Source organism: Plectropomus leopardus, chromosome 8, assembly GCF_008729295.1.
Source record: "Plectropomus leopardus isolate mb chromosome 8, YSFRI_Pleo_2.0, whole genome shotgun sequence".
Classification (NCBI taxonomy): Eukaryota; Metazoa; Chordata; class Actinopteri; order Perciformes; family Serranidae; genus Plectropomus; species Plectropomus leopardus.
In genome coordinates, this window is record NC_056470.1 from 220,451 (window position 1) to 242,756 (window position 22,306).

The 22,306-nt window shown below is 39.6% G+C and overlaps 1 protein-coding gene across 1 annotated transcript in view; it reads right to left on the bottom strand.

Moving 5' to 3' along the window:
• lamb2 (laminin, beta 2 (laminin S)) overlaps window positions 1-22,306 on the bottom strand; it is a 57,202-nt gene that overhangs the window by 28,767 nt on the left and 6,129 nt on the right. Inside the window, 4 exon segments of the mRNA XM_042491459.1 lie at window positions 575-763; window positions 908-981; window positions 4,765-4,900; window positions 5,031-5,200. Coding sequence (XP_042347393.1) covers window positions 575-763; window positions 908-981; window positions 4,765-4,900; window positions 5,031-5,200 — 569 coding nt within the window.

Genomic DNA, 22,306 nt, shown 5'->3' on the forward strand with positions numbered 1-22,306 from the left:
AGCCTCTGATGGCAGCTCCAGGAGGTACAGAGTCTAAAATAGGAAAATAATTGTGGAACACATTATGGTATCATTTGTCAGTGTTCTGGCACACTGGTTGATCTTACTCAATTGAAAACAGTTTACTGCACATCCATATTAAAATCTAATGAATGATGGAATAAAACACGAGGAAATGTAATTACCTCTGAAAAAAACCCAAATAAGAGCCATTTTACAAAATATGGCAACCTTTTATAGATAACTTAAATTAATTGAAATATTCTGAAAGAGTTAAGATGGCATCCATCATCAATTTCCTTTTTTTCATGTTTTCTATATTTTTAATCAATACACTTTTTTATTTAACTGTTTTTTCTTAATTAATTTATGCGATACATCATTACTATTATTATACATTATATATGTGTACGTGCATTCATTTGTACTGGTTTGTGTCTTGTACAATATTAATGTAAAACAATAAACCTTCTATGTCAAATTTCAATTTTTTTATTCATTAACACAAAATAAGTTTAGTGTCCATCAAGAGCAAATCATTTGAGCTGTCCCAGTCCTTTAACTAACCACTCACCTCTCCCTCTGTTGACGGCTCAATGTCAGAGTAGCGTGACTCACAGATGACATCATTAATGTTACGCAAAGGACCCTGGGAGACTCTGGGAAAATTGGAAGCGCAGTCATGGGAAAAGTAGCGGTAGACCTGCCAGGTGCGACCAAAATCTGCGGAGCGTTCAATCACCATGGCTGCCGGACGGAAGGTCTGCAAGAGAAGAGTATTGTCGCCAAAAGTGCATTCTGTTAAGTAGAATAATCCAGTAGAGCACAATAAATGAAGCTGTAAGTCACTTTTTTAGCTACTTGGTGATACAGGTCAACAAACCGATGACAAGAGCTTTTATTCTACCTTGAATGTCATGACCAGGTGAGTGAAATGAAACTCTGCCTCCAGATCCAGCTGGACAAAGACTTCCTCTTTTCCTGGGAGAGAAAGTGACAGAGAGAGACATGTCATGTTCACCTTAAGCCAAGTCACTTTCATTGTATTAATAACTCATAAAGCATCCGTTTTCCATCTGCATCATCTATTTCTAACAGACGGATGACTGGGAATAAGCCAGCTGCAGTAAGTGAAGTAGCAACAGTGATTTTGGCTCAGGGAATGGCATCTTGACAGGAAAAGGCACTCAGTCTTGGCAGGACAAATGTAGAGAGCGTGTCGGAAAAGCCCACACACTTCCTGAGTTGTAGAGCACCAAATATTCTGAAAGACCACTCTCACTCTTGTTCTCGTTGTTTTATATTACATTGCAGCACAAAGCCAGGAGGACGTTCCGATCCCTGCATACTCACACATAACAGAGGCACCATGTGAATTTTGTACTTTACAACTGCATGTTTAAACTGTTGATCTGGAGGCAAATCACAGTGCAGCTCTTTCATACACACGTGAAAGACGGGGAATTTCTTTTGACTCTTACTCGGAGTCAAAAGGAAATCACCTTTTTAACATATATAACTCACAGCTAATGACAGTGTGAACGGCACACAGCACTCTCCTGAGGCATGTCAGTGAAAGCCCAAGCAAAGAAGAAATGCAGGAGGTATCATATCTATCTATCCCTTTATCTATCTATCTATCTATCTATCTATCTATCTATCTATCTATCCTCCTGTCTTTGCACTTTGTATTGACTTTTAAATACTTTTTGGTTGGATTAATGTTTACTGAGTGGTTACTTTTTCTGCTCTTGGTTGTCATTTATCTTTGGTTGAATTTTTCTGTGAAATGTTAATTTAGGGGGTTTTGTTTGCTTTTGTTTGTTGTTTACAAGTTGTGGCGGTGTTTGTTTGTACAAGCCTATAGCTTCTTGACCTCTCCAGACACATTTTTTAAAAATGAATCTAGATATTATGCATCTGGATTTTTTGCAACTAAACTAAGCTAAACTAAACTAAACTAAAACAGGTTCACGTTTTAAAGGGTTTGGCCAGCCAATCTCTCAAACCAGAGCTACACACACACACACACACACACACACACACACACACACGCACAGGCACTAGCACCTCTACAATAAACCACAAATCAACAGTTGACAAGGTTCAGGAAGGAAAAGATGCAAAAGAAAGAGGAGGAAGGGTGTAACACAGCTACAGCAGAGGGAAAAGAGAGGGAGAGGACAACTTAAAGAGAAAGATTTAAGCCTTGCTAATACTGAGGTTTGTTGGGCAAGTCATACCTACAAAACTGGAATGGAAAAATACACACACAACATGCAGAAAGCACCTGTTCCATTTTTTGCTTGGCCGACACTGACTCACAGTGCCTTATAATGCCTGCGTGTATGCATGAATTCCAATTAATAACTGCACACAATCAAACCTCTGTAATCCATATCAAATGCGTGTACTGTGCCACCACCGCCATGGAAACGCCACAAAGATGCCATGGAAAAGCAGTAGCAACCAGGAGTAAAAATAACCACTACACTTCCTTCTTCTTCTTCTTCTGTTTCTCTCTGTTCTATTCTGGGTCTGGCACTGCTGCACGCTGCACGCTGCACTCATCAACAGCACTCCATTACAGTAATGTGGCTCACAAACAGCTGAAGTGAGCCTTGTGTTCAACCCCCAGCACAGAGCTTCACAGTCATTCATTGTCATTATGAGTGAAAATCAATCAAATGTGTCCCCCTTACTGTCTTCACTACTGTCTCTCAGTCTTGAATAATGCCCCAACTTTCACTTGTCTCTTGCAATCAGATCCTTTACGTTTCTCCTCCCCCTGTCATCTTCCTTCTTTCACTCGGTGGAGATGCCAGAGCAGGGCCTACTCTGTTATTAAGCCCATCTGCAGCTGGTCAGAGGACGTTAGCCACAGGGTGCGTGTGCAAACAAAATATTGCTTCTTAAGTTCTCTAAGTTACCAGTTTCTTACTGTTCGTGGTTTCAATCAACTGTTAGGATCTTGATCCTTTTCCAATATTTTCCTACTTTCCGATTGAGTTATTTTTGCTTCATGATATCCACTACCTCATCTTTTTATGTCCCTTTTATTGTATTTTATTGTTTGTTAATACTTTTAGGAGCCTATTAATTATTTAAGCTTTAATTAAAGGTTCAGTGCAAATGTGTAGTCATGAAAGTGAGAGTCTGTGAAAGGATCTTCCATCTCAAATAGCGACTACTGCAAGTTCACAGGGATTTTATTTAAAGCACGACTGATGGCTTCAAGTTCATATTATGTTACATAATCATTCTCCTGTGCATACTGTTAATTAGATTCTGTTTATACTGGACAAATCACAGCTACATCCCCTCTTTCTATCACCTCTGGAATATTATTCATTCTGTTTATTAGTGTATCTTTTTTGTATCTCTATATGTACTTTTACTGTTGTTTTCAGAATGTGTTTTATAGTAGTCGTACTTACCATGTGCAATGGCAATAAAGTTGAATATGTTTGCCATGTAACAGTGATGCTCGCAGAATAGTTTAGACATGCATAAATGCAAACCTGAGTGGACAATCCATTGCTTTCGAGTGTATCCAGTCCCCCTTCATTTCCCACAATCCTTCTGTGCATTGCCCTTTTCCATTGCAACATGAAATATATAGTCCCGCTTTCTAATAAGGCACCCTCAATAAAGAGATACAAGTCGTAACTAATGGCTCTTTAATCATGTTAACATGTCATTTACTAGTGCTTTAAAGATCATGATTGTTAACCCTTTGAATATCACACACACTCCTATCGCTCTGCACACAAAATGCGTTTTTCAAAATCAGGCAAAATCATCAAAAATATTATATATTCATATGATTTTCTATTTTTATTGAGTTTATTTTTTTAACCAACATCAGTCCTAATCATTAATATCAAATATTCATTAATCTTCAGAATTTCAACCCTTTAAATGTCAAGTTTTTGTCATGATGCACCTATGTTTTTTTAGATGAAAAAAATAATATATATATTTTCAATGCACTTCATGGAAAGTAGATTTTTATTTTATTAACACAGCCTGGGATATGTCAGTTATTAGCAGAACATTGACTGTGACAGTGCACCTAGTGGAAATAGCATGTATTTTCTCCACATGCCAAATATGGTAAAAAATGATGTCATTACAAATCTAAGGGCAAAAGCCCAGAATGACACCCAGAAATAATACAGTGCATGTTTTTATGCTTTGATGGCTGTGAGATCCAAAATGTCAGTTTGAATGGGTTTCAATGGTGCATTTATTGCACTTAACAGTGTGAATGCAACAGTTTTGTTTCCACAGTGTATTTTGGACTTATTGTAGGAGCTGAGCTGGAAATTCCAAGATTAAACAAAAATATACAATCTTGCCAAAATGTATGCCATATGTATGAACACAGGCAAAATTGTCAAGAAATGAAGAATGAAAGCTTGTAAAATAATACCTGTATAATAATGTGTATTTATTGATGAACATTATTTTTGCTTGATTTTGAAAAGTGCATTTTGTGCACAAAGCGACACAAGTGTGTGTAATATTAAGGCAGACCCTAAGGGTTAAAAAAAGCTTTTATACATTTTAGAAACTCTTTATAAAATGTGCCTTAAAGGAAGTGTGAGCAGTTTTGTAGTGGAGCTGGATTTTACTGATTGGACCAAGTAAACATGAGTGTGAGACAGGTAGGCTAATCGCTAATCGGATGATCGCACTTGTAGATGGATGTGGATAAGGTAGTAGTCAAAAACGATCATTTTAAGAACAAAGTCTTCTCACCATTCTCAGACTGCCACCAGGACTTCTTGCGGTGAGGTTTAAAGGTGGTGATAACATTTTCTATCCGGTGATTGATGGTGTTGTACACTGGGTCATATGGCCGTCTGGAGTCACAGTCAAAACACTTCTTTTCATCCTGCAGCATGACAAGGAAAAGGTCATGGTTACACGGGCAAAGGGGAAGGACTTCAGGGATCAACAAGAAGCCCAAAATGTAAAGAAAGACCGAGATGCATTCAAACGCACAAACACACACACACACTGACCTGCAGATGACTGACAATGCAGTAGGGCTCTTTTCTCCTCATCCCACATGTGGACGAGGCCTTCAGGTTCTTCTCTCGTCCAACCAGCAAGTTCCCTGTTGCCGGGTAACAGCTGCCATGGGCACAACCGTGGCTGTGGTCAGGCTCCTGGCCAACGGCAGCAGCCAGGGCTGGAGGGAGGGAAACAGGATTTTGATCACAAAAAACAGGAAACAGCACTGCAAAGTCCTTTAATAGAGGACCCATTCACAAGCTTGTGTTGGCAAATAAAACTCTTGAAATCAGTGGCCTTCTTTCTGTCCTAAAAAACAGAGACATCAAAAGTTCATATTGCTTCCTGGGGAAGGCAGACTAAAGGATGGGAAGCAAAACTGCAGGAAATTTGAGAGCCAAATTTGTGGGTCTGTCTGGCTCTACTTCATTCTGTTACAGTAACCTGAAGTTCTTCGTTGTGCTCTGTCAGCACAAAAATGTCATGGGCATGAAGAAGCAAATAAAGAGGCAATGGAAGACAGACTAGGATTCTGTACTTCAAAAATACCAAGGACATGTCTCTAGATTTAAAATCAGAGTAATAAGGATGAAGATTCCCCATCCATAATTTTTAGACTTGGGTTTAGAGATTAAACATATTGTTGGAAATGCCAAAAAATCTGAAAAACCATTCATATGCTTTGGTTATGCCATTTAAGAAATCCATTAATGTTTTTTGAGATTTTTTTCAAATTATAATTTCAATTTCAGTCCCAAATCGTACATATTATGTCACCCACTAGTTAGAGATATGGTTATGGTTTGGTGGAAGGTTTTGTTTAGCAGGATGAAACCTGCATTGGAGCCATCTTTTCGGAAACATAGTGTCATCCTATAATGCAGCTTTTGTTTATCTTTGTTTGGTGTGAGCTCACCAAAGCAAGTTCTTATCATTAATTTATTTTTCAGTTTGGCATTTAAAAAAAATCTGTTTGATGTGTGAGACATTACATCTTAGAAATTACAACTAAGGACATTCTTCGACTGTTACCAGCCGATTAAACGGCTGTTGTCATTTGTCACCGTGAGGATAGATTTTAGAAGATAAATCCCTATTCCTCCTTTTTTGATATTTAATGTTAGGCCATGACCTCTAGTGGCTGTAGTAATTATGACGGGAGCAAAGGAGAACAGGTGGCATAATATACGAGCGTAACACACGCAGGGAGAGGTTGGGGAGAATGGATGGCTGGGTCAAATAAACACAGAACTTTTAACTTACGTAACATACTTAAGTTACATTACTTACATAACGTTAGTTAACTTGGGCATGTAACTTAAGTTACGTGCCAAACATATTTATTAAAAAACAGGACTTTAACCCAGGAGAATGCTGTTTGTGTTCTATATGAAACCAAGACTCAATGCTGACTTATTGAAACTGGCGTACGTAATTCAACTTCAGGGTTTCCCAAATAATCATTTATTTGAGGTGGCCCGCCACAATTAAAACATCTGCCACCATGTATTGATTTTCTATTTTTGGAGCAGGACTGTTCACTATGTGCACTACTGGAATATATGCACTATTTGGTTGTGCATTGCACCACACTCTCGCTCTCGAGCGCAGAGCATACTCGTGGCACAGACTGAGCAATAGAACACCAGGTGCAGTGAAAACTTAATTGTTCATTTTGCTGGGTCTAGTTTCCATTAACTCGCCTCTACTCTCCTCCTCTCATCCATCAATCTGATCTGATCAGCTCTGAGTACATCAATAGATCAGTTATCCACAATGCGAATCACACTCAAACTGCTGACAAGTTCCATCTGCGCTGTGCTCACGGACCCTTAAAACGAATTCAGACAGGGGACACAACGTGATACAAAAGGGACACACACACGAGATCTAAAATATGGAAAGTTTGCTTACAGACAGCCCTATTGAGGCCTAAATTGCAACCAATTCACACTGTTGGATATGCACCTTCTGGCCTGCTGATAGCTGACTGGAGCATTTTTATGGTAGTGATAACAACTAATTACGACCAGTTTATGGGCTGATAACAAGCAAAAGACGTGAAGCAATATAAGGTGCAGAAACTTAAAAATGCAGAAGTATTCGCTATTGTTTTTGTGGACAATTTAGCAAATTTTGGTAACTTATCATATTTGTCATTTTCTACAAACCTCTTGTGTAGAAGCCTCATAAAGGTAATGAAGGATGAAGGGTTTAATAAGCTGGACGCTGGCCCCCTGCAACTAGACAGCTACTGCTTGATCAAGAGCCCATTCAATGTTGAGACAACATCCAGTGGGAGGGGGATTATTTCAAGGCTACCCTGCAGGTCAGCAGGCTCTGCCGTCTGCAGGAGTCCCAAACAAGTGAGCTGACAAGAGGCCCCAGCTACAGGCTAAATCTGGACACCAACTAATGCAGGTCACACAGAGGTCAACTAAAGACCATCAGGCACGAGTATCTCTCAAATGAATGATTATTTACTGCTAAGTGATAAATATGTAACAGAAAAGCTGTTTTTTATAGACTTGGTATGAATGTTGAGCTATAAAATGAACACAGTGTGTCATTTTTTGATACAGTACTGGAGCCTTGGTGCGACTGAGTAGCTATGTGTGGGAGTTAAAAAAAAACGTATAAACTTTCATGACAACCAGCAGCAGCCGCAACACATTCCACTGGACATCCTGACGTGAATTTCTCCTCCTACATCCCTGTGGGAGCTGTGGTCTGTGTCTGTTGCTATGAGGAGAGTGGTGACCCAGGGGGTCCTGCTGTCAGTCTATGGTCTGTCCACAACAGGTGTTTCTAATCCTCCCCTCATATGTATTCAGACAACATAGCAACATTAACCTCTCCGGAAAACACTCCTACACTGAGGGTGAAATTCCAAAAGCTTTGGAGAATAAGGTTCACATTTCCCAAAAGATAAAAAGATGAACTCTTTTCCTGCATCAGTCTGCTTTATATTAACACAGATCAAACCAGGGCTCTTGCTTCAGCAGTTAGTGCTACTCAAAAGCTTTTTTTCACAGGACATTTTGAAAAAAGAAAAAAGGAAAAAAAAACGACACAATTTATTATGACATAAAGCTGGCTGGAGGGAAACTTCAGTGAGAATTATTACTGTGTGCTTATGTAAATAATAGCAAACATAGAAATACATTATGTTGGTTTGTATTGATTTTTTTCTGCACTCTTCTTGGGCCGTAAAAATGTATCTGCAATTTATGTGTTTGCAAAAAAAAAAACTCCTCACTGTAATACAAATGTCTCACTGCATACAAATAAAGGCACAAATATAATTCCAGATGACATTTTCCCACGTTTTCTAAGACAGATCAGGATCAGCAATCTTTCACTGTAAGGCTCTTTGGACAATACTACTAAGAGTCTGCTATATGACTTTTTTAATCAGCCATAATACTAATAAAATAGGAAAGCGGCTTGTAGATTTCATTCATAAAATAATGATTTATTTTGAGTGGCTTGTGAATTTAAACATGTATTTGTCAGTGCCTGGTGGATGTTCACATTTTAAGTCCCTGACACACCAAGCCAACAGTTGGCCGTCAGTCAGTGTTGGGCTGTTGGTGAGCATCTGTCGCCCTAGTCCCTACACTGTGTCCCTAATTATTGGCCCCCATCGGGCTTTGCTGGCCCACGTCGGCTATTTTTTCCCGCCAATTCAGCACTTTGAATTGGCGTTGGAGACGGCAAACCCTGACGGTGACTGAAATCACTCTGATTGGCCGTTCAGCTCAGCACATGCAAAGAGAAACAGAAGTGAGGAACACAAATGGCTGAAGTCAAGAGGGAGTGAGCTTAAAAAAAACTTGTTACATAAAGGTAGTTTCAATTCTTTCAGCACTGGATTGTGTTGTTAATGTGCTCACTTGCTAATTAGCAACATGGCGGTCTTCTGGTTTCCCTTTTTGAGTAATAATTACAGACAACCAAAATCTGCTGTAATGGAGCCTTATTTCCTCTCATGCAGACGCAGAACATACATGCACTTCGGCTGTTGGTTGTAGTCTTTGCGATATGATCATGTGCAACTGCAACGGTTGACTTTGGTCACAGCCAGTTCTTTGATGTTGGTTTGATGTGTCTGAGCCTTTACAGTTAACTTCCCACCCTGGTTCAAACTCTTAGATAAATAAAGCCACATTTTCTATGAAGAAGTAATTCAACAAATTAGCCTAGCAAATTGTAATTACCTGGCAAATACAACAAAGACCACACATTTAGTCAATTATTATACCACCGCTGCAGCACTTGTCCTTCCTTGTAGACTTCAATAACATCTGTAGACTCAGTTCAGTTACTTCACAGGTCGTTATATTGTGAGCTTGGCATGATGTGAGCCTCCTCTATCACTGTGTGTCTCTGCTGCCTGCACACTGCACCGGAGTACAGTGAGACAGGCTGCTGTACCTGTCAGTGCCTGGATGCACAGTGCAGGTCTACAGTTGCTGATTAAGGTGGACAGAGACAGTGCAATATCACAGGCTGACACTGCCATGGGGCCAGCTGTAGATAGAGAGCCTGCTGGGAACAGTGCAGAGGAGGATTTCACATAAACATTGAGTCCAGAGGAAACCTGTTTGCCTGGCATCGGGACAAGTCTCATGTTGGTGCCAGCCAAGTGAGCAACATGAAGATATGAGCCACATACTGTAGGTCACAAACACACGCCTACAGTACAGAGGGCCCCAATGTGCACCTGCACATCTATAAAGAGACATGTACCCACATTTGGATATATACACACTCAATCATAGTTACATAATCAAACCTCAAGATTCATTTGGTATTTAAGGCAGCTAAAATGAGTTTTAATTGGTTATGAAACAGTCTCAATTTAACACCTTTGCCTCTAAGTGACCTATATGAAAAAAAATAGAGCCTTAAGCAAGAAGATTTTAATGTCGTCAAGTCTGATTTACTGCCAAATCAGGCTTAACAATTTATATTGAGATTTTTCTTTGGAAACTTTTATTTTTGACGTTATATTTTGTGGTTATTGCTGATACAGGGGCAGGATCAGGGCAAAGAGAATTTAAAAAAAAAAAAATATATATACACATATATATGTAAACTATTGTAAAAATTATTAATAAATTACAAGGTATCAGCGGTGCATAAACACACAAACTTGGCAATATCCTATGCATTGTTTTAGTCAGTGAGAGCATTTTTAATATGGGTTTGGATACAACACTACTTTATGACATGAGGCAGTAGTCATGGAAACACCACCTCTTTTATCCACAGGGGGTACCAAAATCAACACAAAATGAAAAGCTAGCTGCCTTACTCAAACCTGACAGACACATAACACTGTACAGATGTTCTAATTTCCAGGCAAATGTAAGCATCTACTAAGTGCTTGTTGACTACATGAAAATAACCTTTTAGAGGATTTCCTCAACAATAAGATCTGAGCTGCTTCACATCATTATCAGCGAAATGACATAATGACAAAGAAAGAAAAGGCCTGAGGTTGTTCCCTTCACCTTTGTCTAAAAGCAAGAAGAGAGTGTGAAAAAACACAGAGCGGGTCAGATGGGTGAGTTGGTGGGAGAGAGAAAAAGAGAAACACAGTACAGAGTCTTTGTAATGACAGTTGGAAGAACCATCCAGACACAACTTGATATCTATTCTGGAAACTGCTGGCACACACTCAAACGTCTGTGTGTGTGTGTGTGTGTGTGAGAGAGAGAGAGCAGGGAGAGCAGGGAGGGTGGGGGAGCGAAGCAGACATCTGATGTTTCGTATAATCACAGGTTTCTTGTTGTCTTTTATCTCTGTGTTTCTGCCTGTGTTTGTTTGCCTGTGAAATCTACACAGGCTTAGCACGAGCTGGGCTGACCACAGTCTCATAAAAACAAGACGCAGAATGATGAATTACTTATTATTACACACAAATAAGAGGTGTGTGAACGAAAAGGTGGACACATTAGGACATTTTAAACCACTTCAAAGTTATACATTTTCCCTTTTAAACGCACCATTTTCATACTTATGTGCGATACAATCCAGAACTTCATGAGTCCAAACATTAAATGTTAAGGCCAATGCATTTCTTATTCTTATCACGCTGAAGCTGTCACAAACAGGGCTGGCTGGGTGACGTCAAAGCCTTCTCGGGTTGTATGGTGGACAGTGATCAGACCGCCGCTGCCTTGATGCAAACCAGAGGAGTAGGCAAAGCTCAGTGGAGAGAGCGAGGGATGAAGGAGAGATAAATGGACGACATCTATCATTAGGTGATTTCAAAACACTTTACAGTGCACTGAGTAATAGTGTAGAGGCTGTAGCTGTTTAAGTGCAACACTCATGACGTGCAGAAGCTGTAGACTCAGGATGTGGACAGAAAAGGTAGGAGGAAGATGAGAAGACAGTGAGCAGAAAGATGTAGTGAGAAGCAAGCGGGCACTTTGAGCATTAGAAAGTACATTAAGATGCCAAATGTGACTTTATGACATGAACAATACAGACATAGACTATTCTATCAAACACTGGTCTGTTGTGTCTAAACTCAGGATTCATTTGGCATTTAAGGCAGCTATAAGAAGTTTTAACTGGTTATGAAACAGCTTCAGTATAACACTTATGCCTCCATATGACCTATATAAGAAAATTAGACCATCAGCAAGGAGATTGGCTACTTAATGCCTGTCCACAGTCCGTTCCCCACCAAATCAGAAGAAACAATTTCAGAGACTGATTTTTCTTAAGAGAATTTAATTTTGATGCTATAAAAGTCTAGGCTAGCTTCACTAACAATATTCACTTTTAAACACAATTGATCATAGTTTAACTTTAGATTACTTTAAAATAAGCTTATAATTATTATGAAAGATTTCATTTGAACCTGTATTTATGCATATGTCTAGTTTTTATTCTAAACCGACATTAAATCTAATTCTTTTGCACCAAAACTTTCAACTTCAGTGAATTATATGATGCTGCTCAATTTCTCTACCGTTTTCCATTAAAGCTGCCTGCCAGTTGCTGCCAGGCAGTCTCTTTTTTCCTGTGCTGCTGTCTTTGTTATGTCTTCTATTTTTTTTGAAAAGGAGGTGAAATTAGAATTTGTCTACAGACTTATTGTGTGTACAAGAGGTAAACTGACTTTTAGCTAGCAAACACTGTAGTCACCCATTTTGTTAAAGAATACAGAGCAGGCATTTAAATCTGTTTTGCAACTTGTGCATAGTTCATAAGACCCTTTATATACATTGTTCCATTAGCTGACACATTGAAGCTAATTATATATTAACAGTTTTTGATTTATTGGGAAAATTGAAGAAAATGGTCATATCTGTCCTTTGCCTCCTCTAACATTTTGTGAAGGAACACAGAGCAGGTGAAAGTTAAAACTTGAAATCTGTATTCTAGTTTAAAACCTAGTTTTGCTAAACTCCGATTAGAATTTATCTCAGATTATTTTAATCCTTGTTGGTGCAACCCTGCTTCAGTGTAATTTAGTTAAGTTTTATATATGTATAGAAAGGAATGAAAAAGAAGAAAATTAAAAAGTTGAAACACTGTGCAGGAGAGGTCAGAAGCCACAGGTGGCTTCTTGAGATACCTCCCCTATTAAATAACTATAATCTTTCATAAGATTGCAAAGTTGATCAAAATTTCAAGACTAAGCAGTAATACGAATTTCACAAAAACGTACAAAGGATAAAATGAATGAATACCTGAGTCCTCATGTGTAAGGGCGCTATTGATCTTTTCATCTAACTTTTGGCAAGAAAATGAGGTTATGTTATGTGCAAAAATGTCCAATTACTTCCTAAATCCCAAATTTTGCCTAGTTCTGGATTTCATTGTTCATGTTATGCTTTGCTGTGGATAAAGTGGGAGGCTGAGTATTGACACTGTGGCTTACTGTACAAGATGTAAGTGGGCTCCTACTCCCCTGTGAGGAAAGTCAAGACTGAGAGAGATTTTTTTTCTCTTTAAATTAAAAGTCAATATTGTGGGGCACCTGGTGGCTCAGTGGATAGAGCGGCACCCCAAAAACGAAGGTTGTATCTTCGCCGCAGCGGCCGTGGGTTCAATTCCAGCCTCGACCCTTTGCTGCATGTCGCCCCCCTCTGTCTCTCCCTCTCACGCCTGTCCATTACAGGCAATAAAAGCTCAACAACATAATGTTTAAAAACAACAATAAAACTCAATACTGTAGCTTTGACAGGGACGGGGGTGATATAGTGGTTGATTAGACATCAGAGTTTCTTTCCTTCTTCTTTATCTTTCGTCTGTAGCCATAAATGGAGAAGCCGAGAGGAATGCAGGCTGACAGCTGAGAGAAGAGAAGGTGTGTGTGTGTGTGTGCGCGTATGGGAGGGTCTCCGCTCACAAAGCACTGCTATTCAACCAGCCATTCGCCTGTAACAGCAGGCTGTGCACTGTAGCCCTGCACCATGTTGTGCACTATTGAGCTGTTTAGCCGCTCGTAGCCTCACACCACATTAGGGTCCATTATTGACCTGCTTTTGGTATCATAAAGGTGACAGCCTTCATATCATTCCACAAAGACTGCTTTTCACGCAGATGTATGATATTACATCTGTATTACTGCAGCACGCCGTTCAGGATGCCAAACAGGTGACAAACTGTCTGCTGTTGTTAACTTATTCTGGCTAACACTTAAAAAAGACATGATATCATTCTGTTGATGCCAGAGGGAGATGAAACGTGACTCTGAGCCAACAGGTCTTCCACATGAGGCAATGCTTTAACTGTCAGAGGCAGTGATACAGAACGCACTGTGTAGTCTGCAGGGCATCCAAGTTCCCACAAATGAATTCCACCCCCCCCCCCCCCCCCCCAGGTGAGCTCCGCTCTTATTCCCAGCTTTCATCCCTGCCTTTGATTTCCCTCCTGCTCTGGACCAGTCAGTAAACAGAAAGTACAGCACACAAGAGCAGCCTTCACCAAACCTTTTAAAAAGTGCCTCAGCTGCCAGCATGTGACAACATTTATTTGTCATTCATTTCCTTACAAACAGTGCTGCTACATGTGAGGCAGCGAAAGAAAAACTCTCACTAACAGATGAACAGGGACACAGAGCAGGTCAGTTTGTTTGTTGGGACGGTCACAGATGGAGGTTCCTGCAGGATGGACTGTGTAAATGGCTGAGGTAAAGTGTCAAGTCCCATTCTGTCAAGACTCTGTTGTTGGAAGTTGCATCTCACACTGTATGTTTTTGACCTGCACATTTTGCATACTGCAATACCGTTTTTGTTGACCAACTGTAGTTTTTGCACACACACATAATTATGTTTGTTATCATTTTTCCCGACTGGCGTAACGTTAGTTCTTCATGGTTCTCTGCCGTTACTTGATTGGATGTCAGACTGGTTCAAAAAGACTGGATCATCTGGGGAAGGGTGTTGACTTCCTGGTAATAGTGTTCATGATAGTTGTCATAAGGACATGAAGGCAAAGGAATTTATTCTTCACGCATTTTTTTAACAAGATATTTTTTATTCTTTGGGTTAGGGGAAAGGCATCAAGTCTTGTCAGGTTAAAAGACTCCAGTCCAAGTGAAGTCATGAGTCATTGCTGTTAAAGTCCGAGTTGTCTTTTTCATTTTGTCCAGTTGAGTCTAAAGTCATCAAATTTGTGACTTGAGTCTGACTCTAGTCCAAGTCATGGGACTGGAGCAACTAGATGATTTTCTTTCCAAAAAGTAACACGTTTTTTTCTACATTTTTACATTTATTATATTTTGATTATCTTCAGATGGGTGGCAAATTGATAAATGAGGGAAGAAACACAATAAATCCAAATGCCTCTATACAGTGAATGGTTTATTGAGTACTGTCATGGTTGTGAATCATATGCTGTGGCCCGTGCAATCACCAGCATTATGCCTGATTATATACTATGCACTACATACCCAATACATGTGCTATTGTTGAACATACTAATGTGTGAATAGACAGCAGTATGTTTCTTTTTGTACGCACGGAGCTGTAATTGCCGTGTCATTTCATAAGAGCGTCCTTGCCAGTTGGAAATGTGCAACCACGGTAGCCTGTACCAACCTTAATTCAGCTCTACTGCTAATTTAAAAATCATTTCAAAAGTGAAATCTTAATCTTACACTTAAACTGAGGCTTTATTGATGTTACAGATATGTCTTGATCACTGTCTGTTTTGGATGATGTAGTCACTACTACATTGCATTGTGGGATAGTTATGCCAGTGTAGTAACCAGCGTTTGCATACTGTAATATTTCACTGGAAATAATACACAGTTCATGTAATTTTGATGTCATACAAAGGTTTCCAATCATAATTGAGCTATTAGATGCTGTTAGCTTTAGCTTCAGGCTATTTTTCATTTTTAAAACACATTACACATCATTGAGTACATAGGTAGTATTTTGTATCCTTTGGCAGGGTTCATAATGATAAGAGTCAGCTGGAAACATTTAAAAATAGGCAGGAGGAGACAGAGCATTAGCTACAGTAGATAAAATCTGCCAGGGGAAGTTATCGCTGACAAAAAAGGAAGGCTGCATATAACAACATCTGTCTGAAATCAAGGACACACTGTCTCAAAAATGACTGTGAAGGCTTCACAGGTGCAGCAGCAATTATAAAAGAAAATGTTTACCTCTGCTTTCATGAGTTAGATGGGAGGAGCTGTTGTTTGTTTTACAGCCGTTATGCTTAGCTAATCACCTGCTGGCTGTAGCTTCTACTTAGCTTAGAAATATGAGAGCGTTATCAGTCTTCTCACCTAATTCTCTATGAGAAAATGTTTTTTTTCCCCAGATGAAACACCTATGTGAGAGTTTGCACAAACACGTTAGCACTCTGTCATCATTTAAAAATAAAACTCATGGAGTGAATTTAGTTTGGAAGAAAGCTGTTTGTTTCCTGCATTAATGTTCCAAATTCCAGTAGAATCTGTTTTAGAGGCCAGTTGTGCACCAGTGTCTTATTTTGTGTTGGCTTTACCTTTAATTTGTCACCCATCTGTATCTATCTGAGCCCACAGAGTAAATAACTCTCCAGCTCTATGTGTCAGGTTTGGGGAGGGGATGTGGCATCAACATGACACATTCCACTGGTACAGACTGTCAAGACACAGTTTGCTGTCACATCCACCAGCGTAAACAACGAAGGAAACCAAGAAAAACACACAAACAGATGGACAAGAGAGCACACATGGACACCGAGGACAAATTTGCTCACACAGAAGGGGTGTTACGAGTTATACAAAACCTGTTGCCAAGAATATTGAAATGACAGCATGGTCAGATCCAATATCAGCTTGCTTATGACAGAAAGTAGACAAGAATAGCATGGTTTTAAGACAGGCAATGAGCTGCATACCTGACCGGAGTGAGTGTGGTGCTAGAACGCGGCACAGATATGTTTAGCATTCACCATCAGACAGCTACTTTAAACCACGGGCAGAGAAAAGTCAACAGCCTTTTTATTTTCAACTCCCCCCAGCTAATTAGTTTACATTCTCCCTCTCTGTCTCTCTCTTCTCTCTTTGCTCTGCACTTAACTGATGGATGGTCAACTCCCCACAGCCAAACATCCAGCTGTTCTCCTCCCTCCTTACCTCTTTATTATTCTCAGCTCTCTCCTCCCATCTCTCCTCTAATGTCCGCTGCATGTCAGCAGCTCCAACTCCCCTCTGTTCACCTTCCTCACTTCCTCCCTTCCTTAATCAGCCCCAAGGGCCTCACTGATGAAAATAATCGCTGACCTTAATGCCATGTATTATTTTAGAGTATGAGAGGTAGTGGTGTAAAAGTTGGTGACAAGGCACAAGACCCACAGCTGGACAGAAAAAAGGAGATATCAAGAAACAGGCTGTAGTGCCGAGGCCTGGTCTACATAACATTCGTACTTTGGGAAATTAAATATATATTTTAGCATTTGATTTATGTAGTTTAAGTCCTAATCTGGAGCAATGTGTTTTTCAGTTGGCTAGAAGCTTAAAATGTATAGATAAAATACTGAGATTCTGTAAAGATTTTTTGTGGTATGGCCCATGGATCAATCTTGGGCCGCTTTTTTTTTGTTTGTAAATGCTGCTATCAAAGTCTATCAACCGAAAACCATCCATCCATTCACTCAGCCCTACATCTTTAATTCTTCTAAACCGCATTTCATTAATTAGTAATTGGATGGTTCAAACATTTCTTTGGTTAATTAAAACAAAATAGATTTTGGTTCCGATGAACAGGGCAAAACAGATGCATTGAACAAGAAACTTGCTAAGTCACACAACTACTCATCTCGATTATTGTAATTCTCTGTTCAAAGGCCTTTTTTAAACCTAATCAAATATGTAAAACTGTCTAAAAATGCCGCACTGAGGAATTCACCACAACAGAACTGAGAGCACACAAAACCTTGGTACTAAAATCTGTTCTTTTTATCGACTTTAAAATTATTAATTTTTTTTTACTTTTCTCTCTGAAAAGTTCTTTCTGCTTTGTTTTTAATCTTTAATGTGTTGTAAAACGACGAAATATGAGCTATCTGGCCGAATTGAATATCAAATTCATATGAAAGAACAGGACAGCCCAGATATGTTTAAACTTGTATTTTATATTAATAATTTTTATACTCCACAATCCAGGCAGAGCTTATTTGTAGCAGCTTGCCATTGTTCATATACTTGGACTGCATTCATTATATGTTTTGTCTCGGCCTGACATGGACTTTGAGTTTCCTCAGCTGTTCCTGTGTTTGCCACTGACTGCCTGGCTGTCAAACAGACAGAGGCTTTCAGTGAGTGTGGCCAGACGCTGGCTATTACACAGGCTGTTAGATTAACAAGGCCTGGCACTGGGAGACAGCTGGTCCCACTGAAGGAGACATTCACATTCCTGTCCCATCCTGGAGACGTCTGAATCACTCCATGTTGGAAAGGAAACATGGAATACCGTCAGCAACAGGTGGACAGTGAAGAGCGAGGACGGACTGATACTCAGCAGACACGCAAAACACATTCACTGTCCATCCTGCTTCTGCCCAGCCTTCATTCCCACATATCTGCAGCAACTGATGATTTACTCACATTCTAGAGGACTGTTATTGATTTATCAGAGGAGAGGGGTGGCTGGGGTGGTGTTGTTGTTGTTTTGTTTTTAAGTAAAGAGTCAAAAGTTGAAGATTAAATCATCACACCTGATGTATCCAACGACTGAAGATCTGATCCAATAAAAAAATTCTGTTTTTACAGATTCTGGCTATGATAAATGATGTAATTTTGGCATTATTTAAAATCTTATAAATCAACGGTAAAATAAATACAAAATACAACCATTTAAAGTTATGTGCCCCTCCCCTAAGCCAAAATAAAAAACACAAGTCCCTCCCCAGTATTTAAAAATTTATTTGATACGCCTCCCCCTTTTTGCATCACCACACCATTCTCATAAATAACAAACACTCCCTAATGGAGATCAACAGAAAACGGCATTCATAACAGTCTGTCAGACCTCTGCATTCACCCTGGGAAAATGCAGGCTTGTGATCAGACTACTGCAAGTTTGTATTGTCAGACCACATTTGAAAATTGATAAACAAATCCCTATTACCTGGATAATATTAAAAAACAACCTATGTTCTTTATCCCTAGCTCTGCTCAGCAAATGTTAAAGTTAAAGTCCCCACCACAAACAATTGTGCAATAGTGCAGCCATAGCACATACAACTTAAGGTGCAGTGGGACATAGATGATTACGATGATCCTATCAGTAAAATTCTCCTCTGCAGCCAGCCACTGATAACAAAGTGCCTGCCATGCTGCCTAAAATGCACACATGGCCAGCAGATGTTGGGTGCAGTCTGTCGGTCAACCAGCTTGTCCACTAGTTACTCAGCCGGAGAGAGTGAATTTCTGTGGGTTTGGTTAGTGATTAAAGTGCTATGTGTTTGCCCTGGTGCCCAGCAGCTGCTCAGGGAGACATGGAGCACTATTCAGAGTGCATGATGGCTTCACTATAGGTGCTAGAGCTCTGATGAGGAAAATCTGGCTCCGCTTAGAGGGAAAGAACAGAGAAAACTACAGAACACATTTCATTAGTTGAAGCGTTTAGTGTGTTTGCCTGTGTGTTGTTTGAGCCATATGAATCAGGCTAATGTGTGTGTGCACATACACAATTACAAATACTTTTCTGTCTAGTGCACTTGTGTTTAGCTATATGCATGCATTTGTGTTTTTCCGTTTGCATGACTGTATGTAAGCATATGACCAGTAATGAGTGTAATAACGTAATAATTTCCTGTTTAAGAGAAAAGAGGGTATCCTCTGTGTGGTCAAAGGCAAAGGTCACATACTCTGAGTATAATTTAAAACACACAGGGGAGTACTGCGTCTGTGTTTGTGTGAAGGCATCTTTAAACCTTCGATTTGAACTGATGATGACCCCAAGTCTCCCCAGGGAGAGGAGCCCGGGAAAAGAGTGGGGAAAAAAACAAATCTGCCAAGCAATGCTTGAATATGTCCCCCTCTCTCCAGGTACAGTATCTGCAGGCTAACAGGAGCTGACTGTTTAGCAGAGGTGTGGAGTCCAACCATGAATCTGATGACTTAAGATTCAACTAGACAAAATCATAAAACATTTGCAACTCAATACTTTATTTGGACTTAAGCCTTTTTAATTTAAAAAATACTTGATACCTTCCCCCAAGCCCAAAGATTGAAAAGCATGATATCTACCCCTTTGAAACATAGGCAAATTGGTTTGCAAAGACTTACTTGTGGCTTGCAAAACAGACTTCATCCAACCTCTGCTGTTTAGCCTCCTTAACTTCAAATCATGTGTACACTTTCCCAGTGTTTCTAAAAAAATCATCTTCTGCATGATATAAAAATCAATTAGTAAACTTTAGAAACTTATTCCGAAAGCTAATGCTGTGTGCTCAAAGTAAATATCCAATCTGCATATATGTATATTTAATGCAGTCAATGTTACATCCTGCTTTCATGGTATTGTGAGTGTTACTGGGCTATATTAGTGCATAATGGGATATTCTGTTGCTCTGGATGAGCTTTGTCAAGTTTGAGAGAAATACTTCAGAGATGAGAGGAACAACAAAGAGGCTACAAAGTTTGAAGAGAATCTCATGAAAACAAATACAAAACACTATCAATTTGTATGATGAGAAATTTAGATTCTGGTATTTGTGAAACCTGCGCTCAATTTCTCAATTTTGACAATTCTTTAAAAAAAAAAAAAAGTCTCTCCAAAGCCCCCAAAGTTTAGGGTGCAAAACTAAATTGCCAGGGTACCTATTTCAGGCTAACTTGTAGTATTACATTAAAAATCAGACCTATCAAAACACATAGATAAGATACTGATCCATCACACATAGATCCCCAATAAGCTAACCAACGCTGCTCTTATTCTTTGCTTCTTTTCAGATAAAAACACTTGTCACGTCGTTATCATTCAAAATACAGGTGACATGAGACAACTGGCCTACATTTATAAGATTATATTAGACCTCTGTGTGTGTGTGTGTGTGTGTGTGTGTGTGCGTGTGTGATTACATGGCTAAAATATGACACCACTACACATTGTCACTAAAGACATTCTGTCAAAATCTGCCAAAGTATGAAAAAAAATCACATCATTTGTATCTTTCTCCACAGTACTTTCTTCTCCTCTCTCTTCCTTCCTTCCATTCTTCCCTCTTTCCATCCTTCCATCCTGACATGCTGCAGTAAAGTGCAGTGCTGTAATTGCTGCTTGTCTGCTATTAGGTAATTAGAGGTGCGGAGGTGTCTGAGAGTGCTTTTTAACAAGCTACACAACACGACCTGTTATTAGATTTGGCCTGTGCCTGAGAGCAAAAACACAATCACAAAGTAATATGTGAGAGGTAAGGAGGGTGGAAACAACAAAGTCTTGTGATACTGAGAAGATCTGGATTTACAACAGCCTTGATAGCACATCTATCTTGTCAATAGCGTTCACCATTGTTTTTATTACTTCTGATTGGTTCTGGCGCAGCAGTTGACAAGTGTTATTTTACCCATGGCATTGATTGGCTAGTCAAGTCACCCGTGCTCATTCGTTGTTCTTCATTTTAAACCAGAAACCACTGTTTCATGTCACAATGCTGGACCAGAATCAGTCAGCTCGACTTCGGTGGAGTGGGCAGTGGGCTTCCCTAAGGCGCTGTATGTGCTTGGTCCAGCACTTACGATTTGTCTTAGTCTTACAGGAATACTTCGCCCATTTTCAAGCAGCTTTGTATCAAAACAATGTGGGTAATATGTGTAAATGAACTGTGGTAAACTTCCCTCTGTCTAACCAGGTATACCTTCTCCCCCGGTAAAGCTCCACCAGATGATGCAAACTGCTGAAAAATTTGTTTCCCTGGCTCTCAGGCTGCTGCTCAAACTACAGGCTATACTTCCACATTTTCGTATTGCCCACCACCCATGCTGCCACCACGGACACGAAGAGTTTAGAAGTGGATCAAGAGACAGACCCGCCTCTCTCTCTCAAACATGGACCGAAATCTAATCAAACAGTGAAACTAGGCAGTGCTGATGAATCAAGTGCTGATCAATAAAGATGATGTTCTTGCATTGCCTACTTCTTACCCCAAATGTTTTTAGAAACACATTTTAGTGCCATGTTTGGCTGTATTATCGAGAAATTGTGAGCAGGAAGTGGGCACAATACTGGTTTGTGCACAGTGAACACGGAGGCCAAAAAAGAGATCAAACAAAGTAGCACTGATCAAATATAAACCAAGATTTTGTAGAGTTGCATATTTTTTTCCTCAAACTCTTTAAGCTTAACTTTTAACTGTTATAACAGATTGTTTCTTGTCAGCTGGCCAGCATTGTTTAACATGTACGGTACTTGTAAGTTTTCTACCTTTTGAGCAAAAGTGTCCTTTTTTCTGTTTTCTGTGGTCAAGTAGCACCACTTTCAAACATATTTGTGTCTTCCTCAGCAAGGCAAGGCAAATTTATTTATATTGCATATTTCATGCCCAAAGGCAACCCAAAGTGCTTTCCAGGTTTATCGAGTCAAAGTTCATTGTAGCCCAATCATAAAGTATGCCCCAAACAGCTGTGCAAAAGTAATTTAATTTCAACTTCAATGTGATCTTTGAAGTCTACTGTCACAAAGTATAATAATATAATTACTACATTTCTACTGCATACACCAGCCAATTATTATTTAAGTCCATCTTTCCAGCAGTGAATTCTCTGTTTCACAGCAGGGTCACTGGAAACTGAAAGTTAAGGATCAGG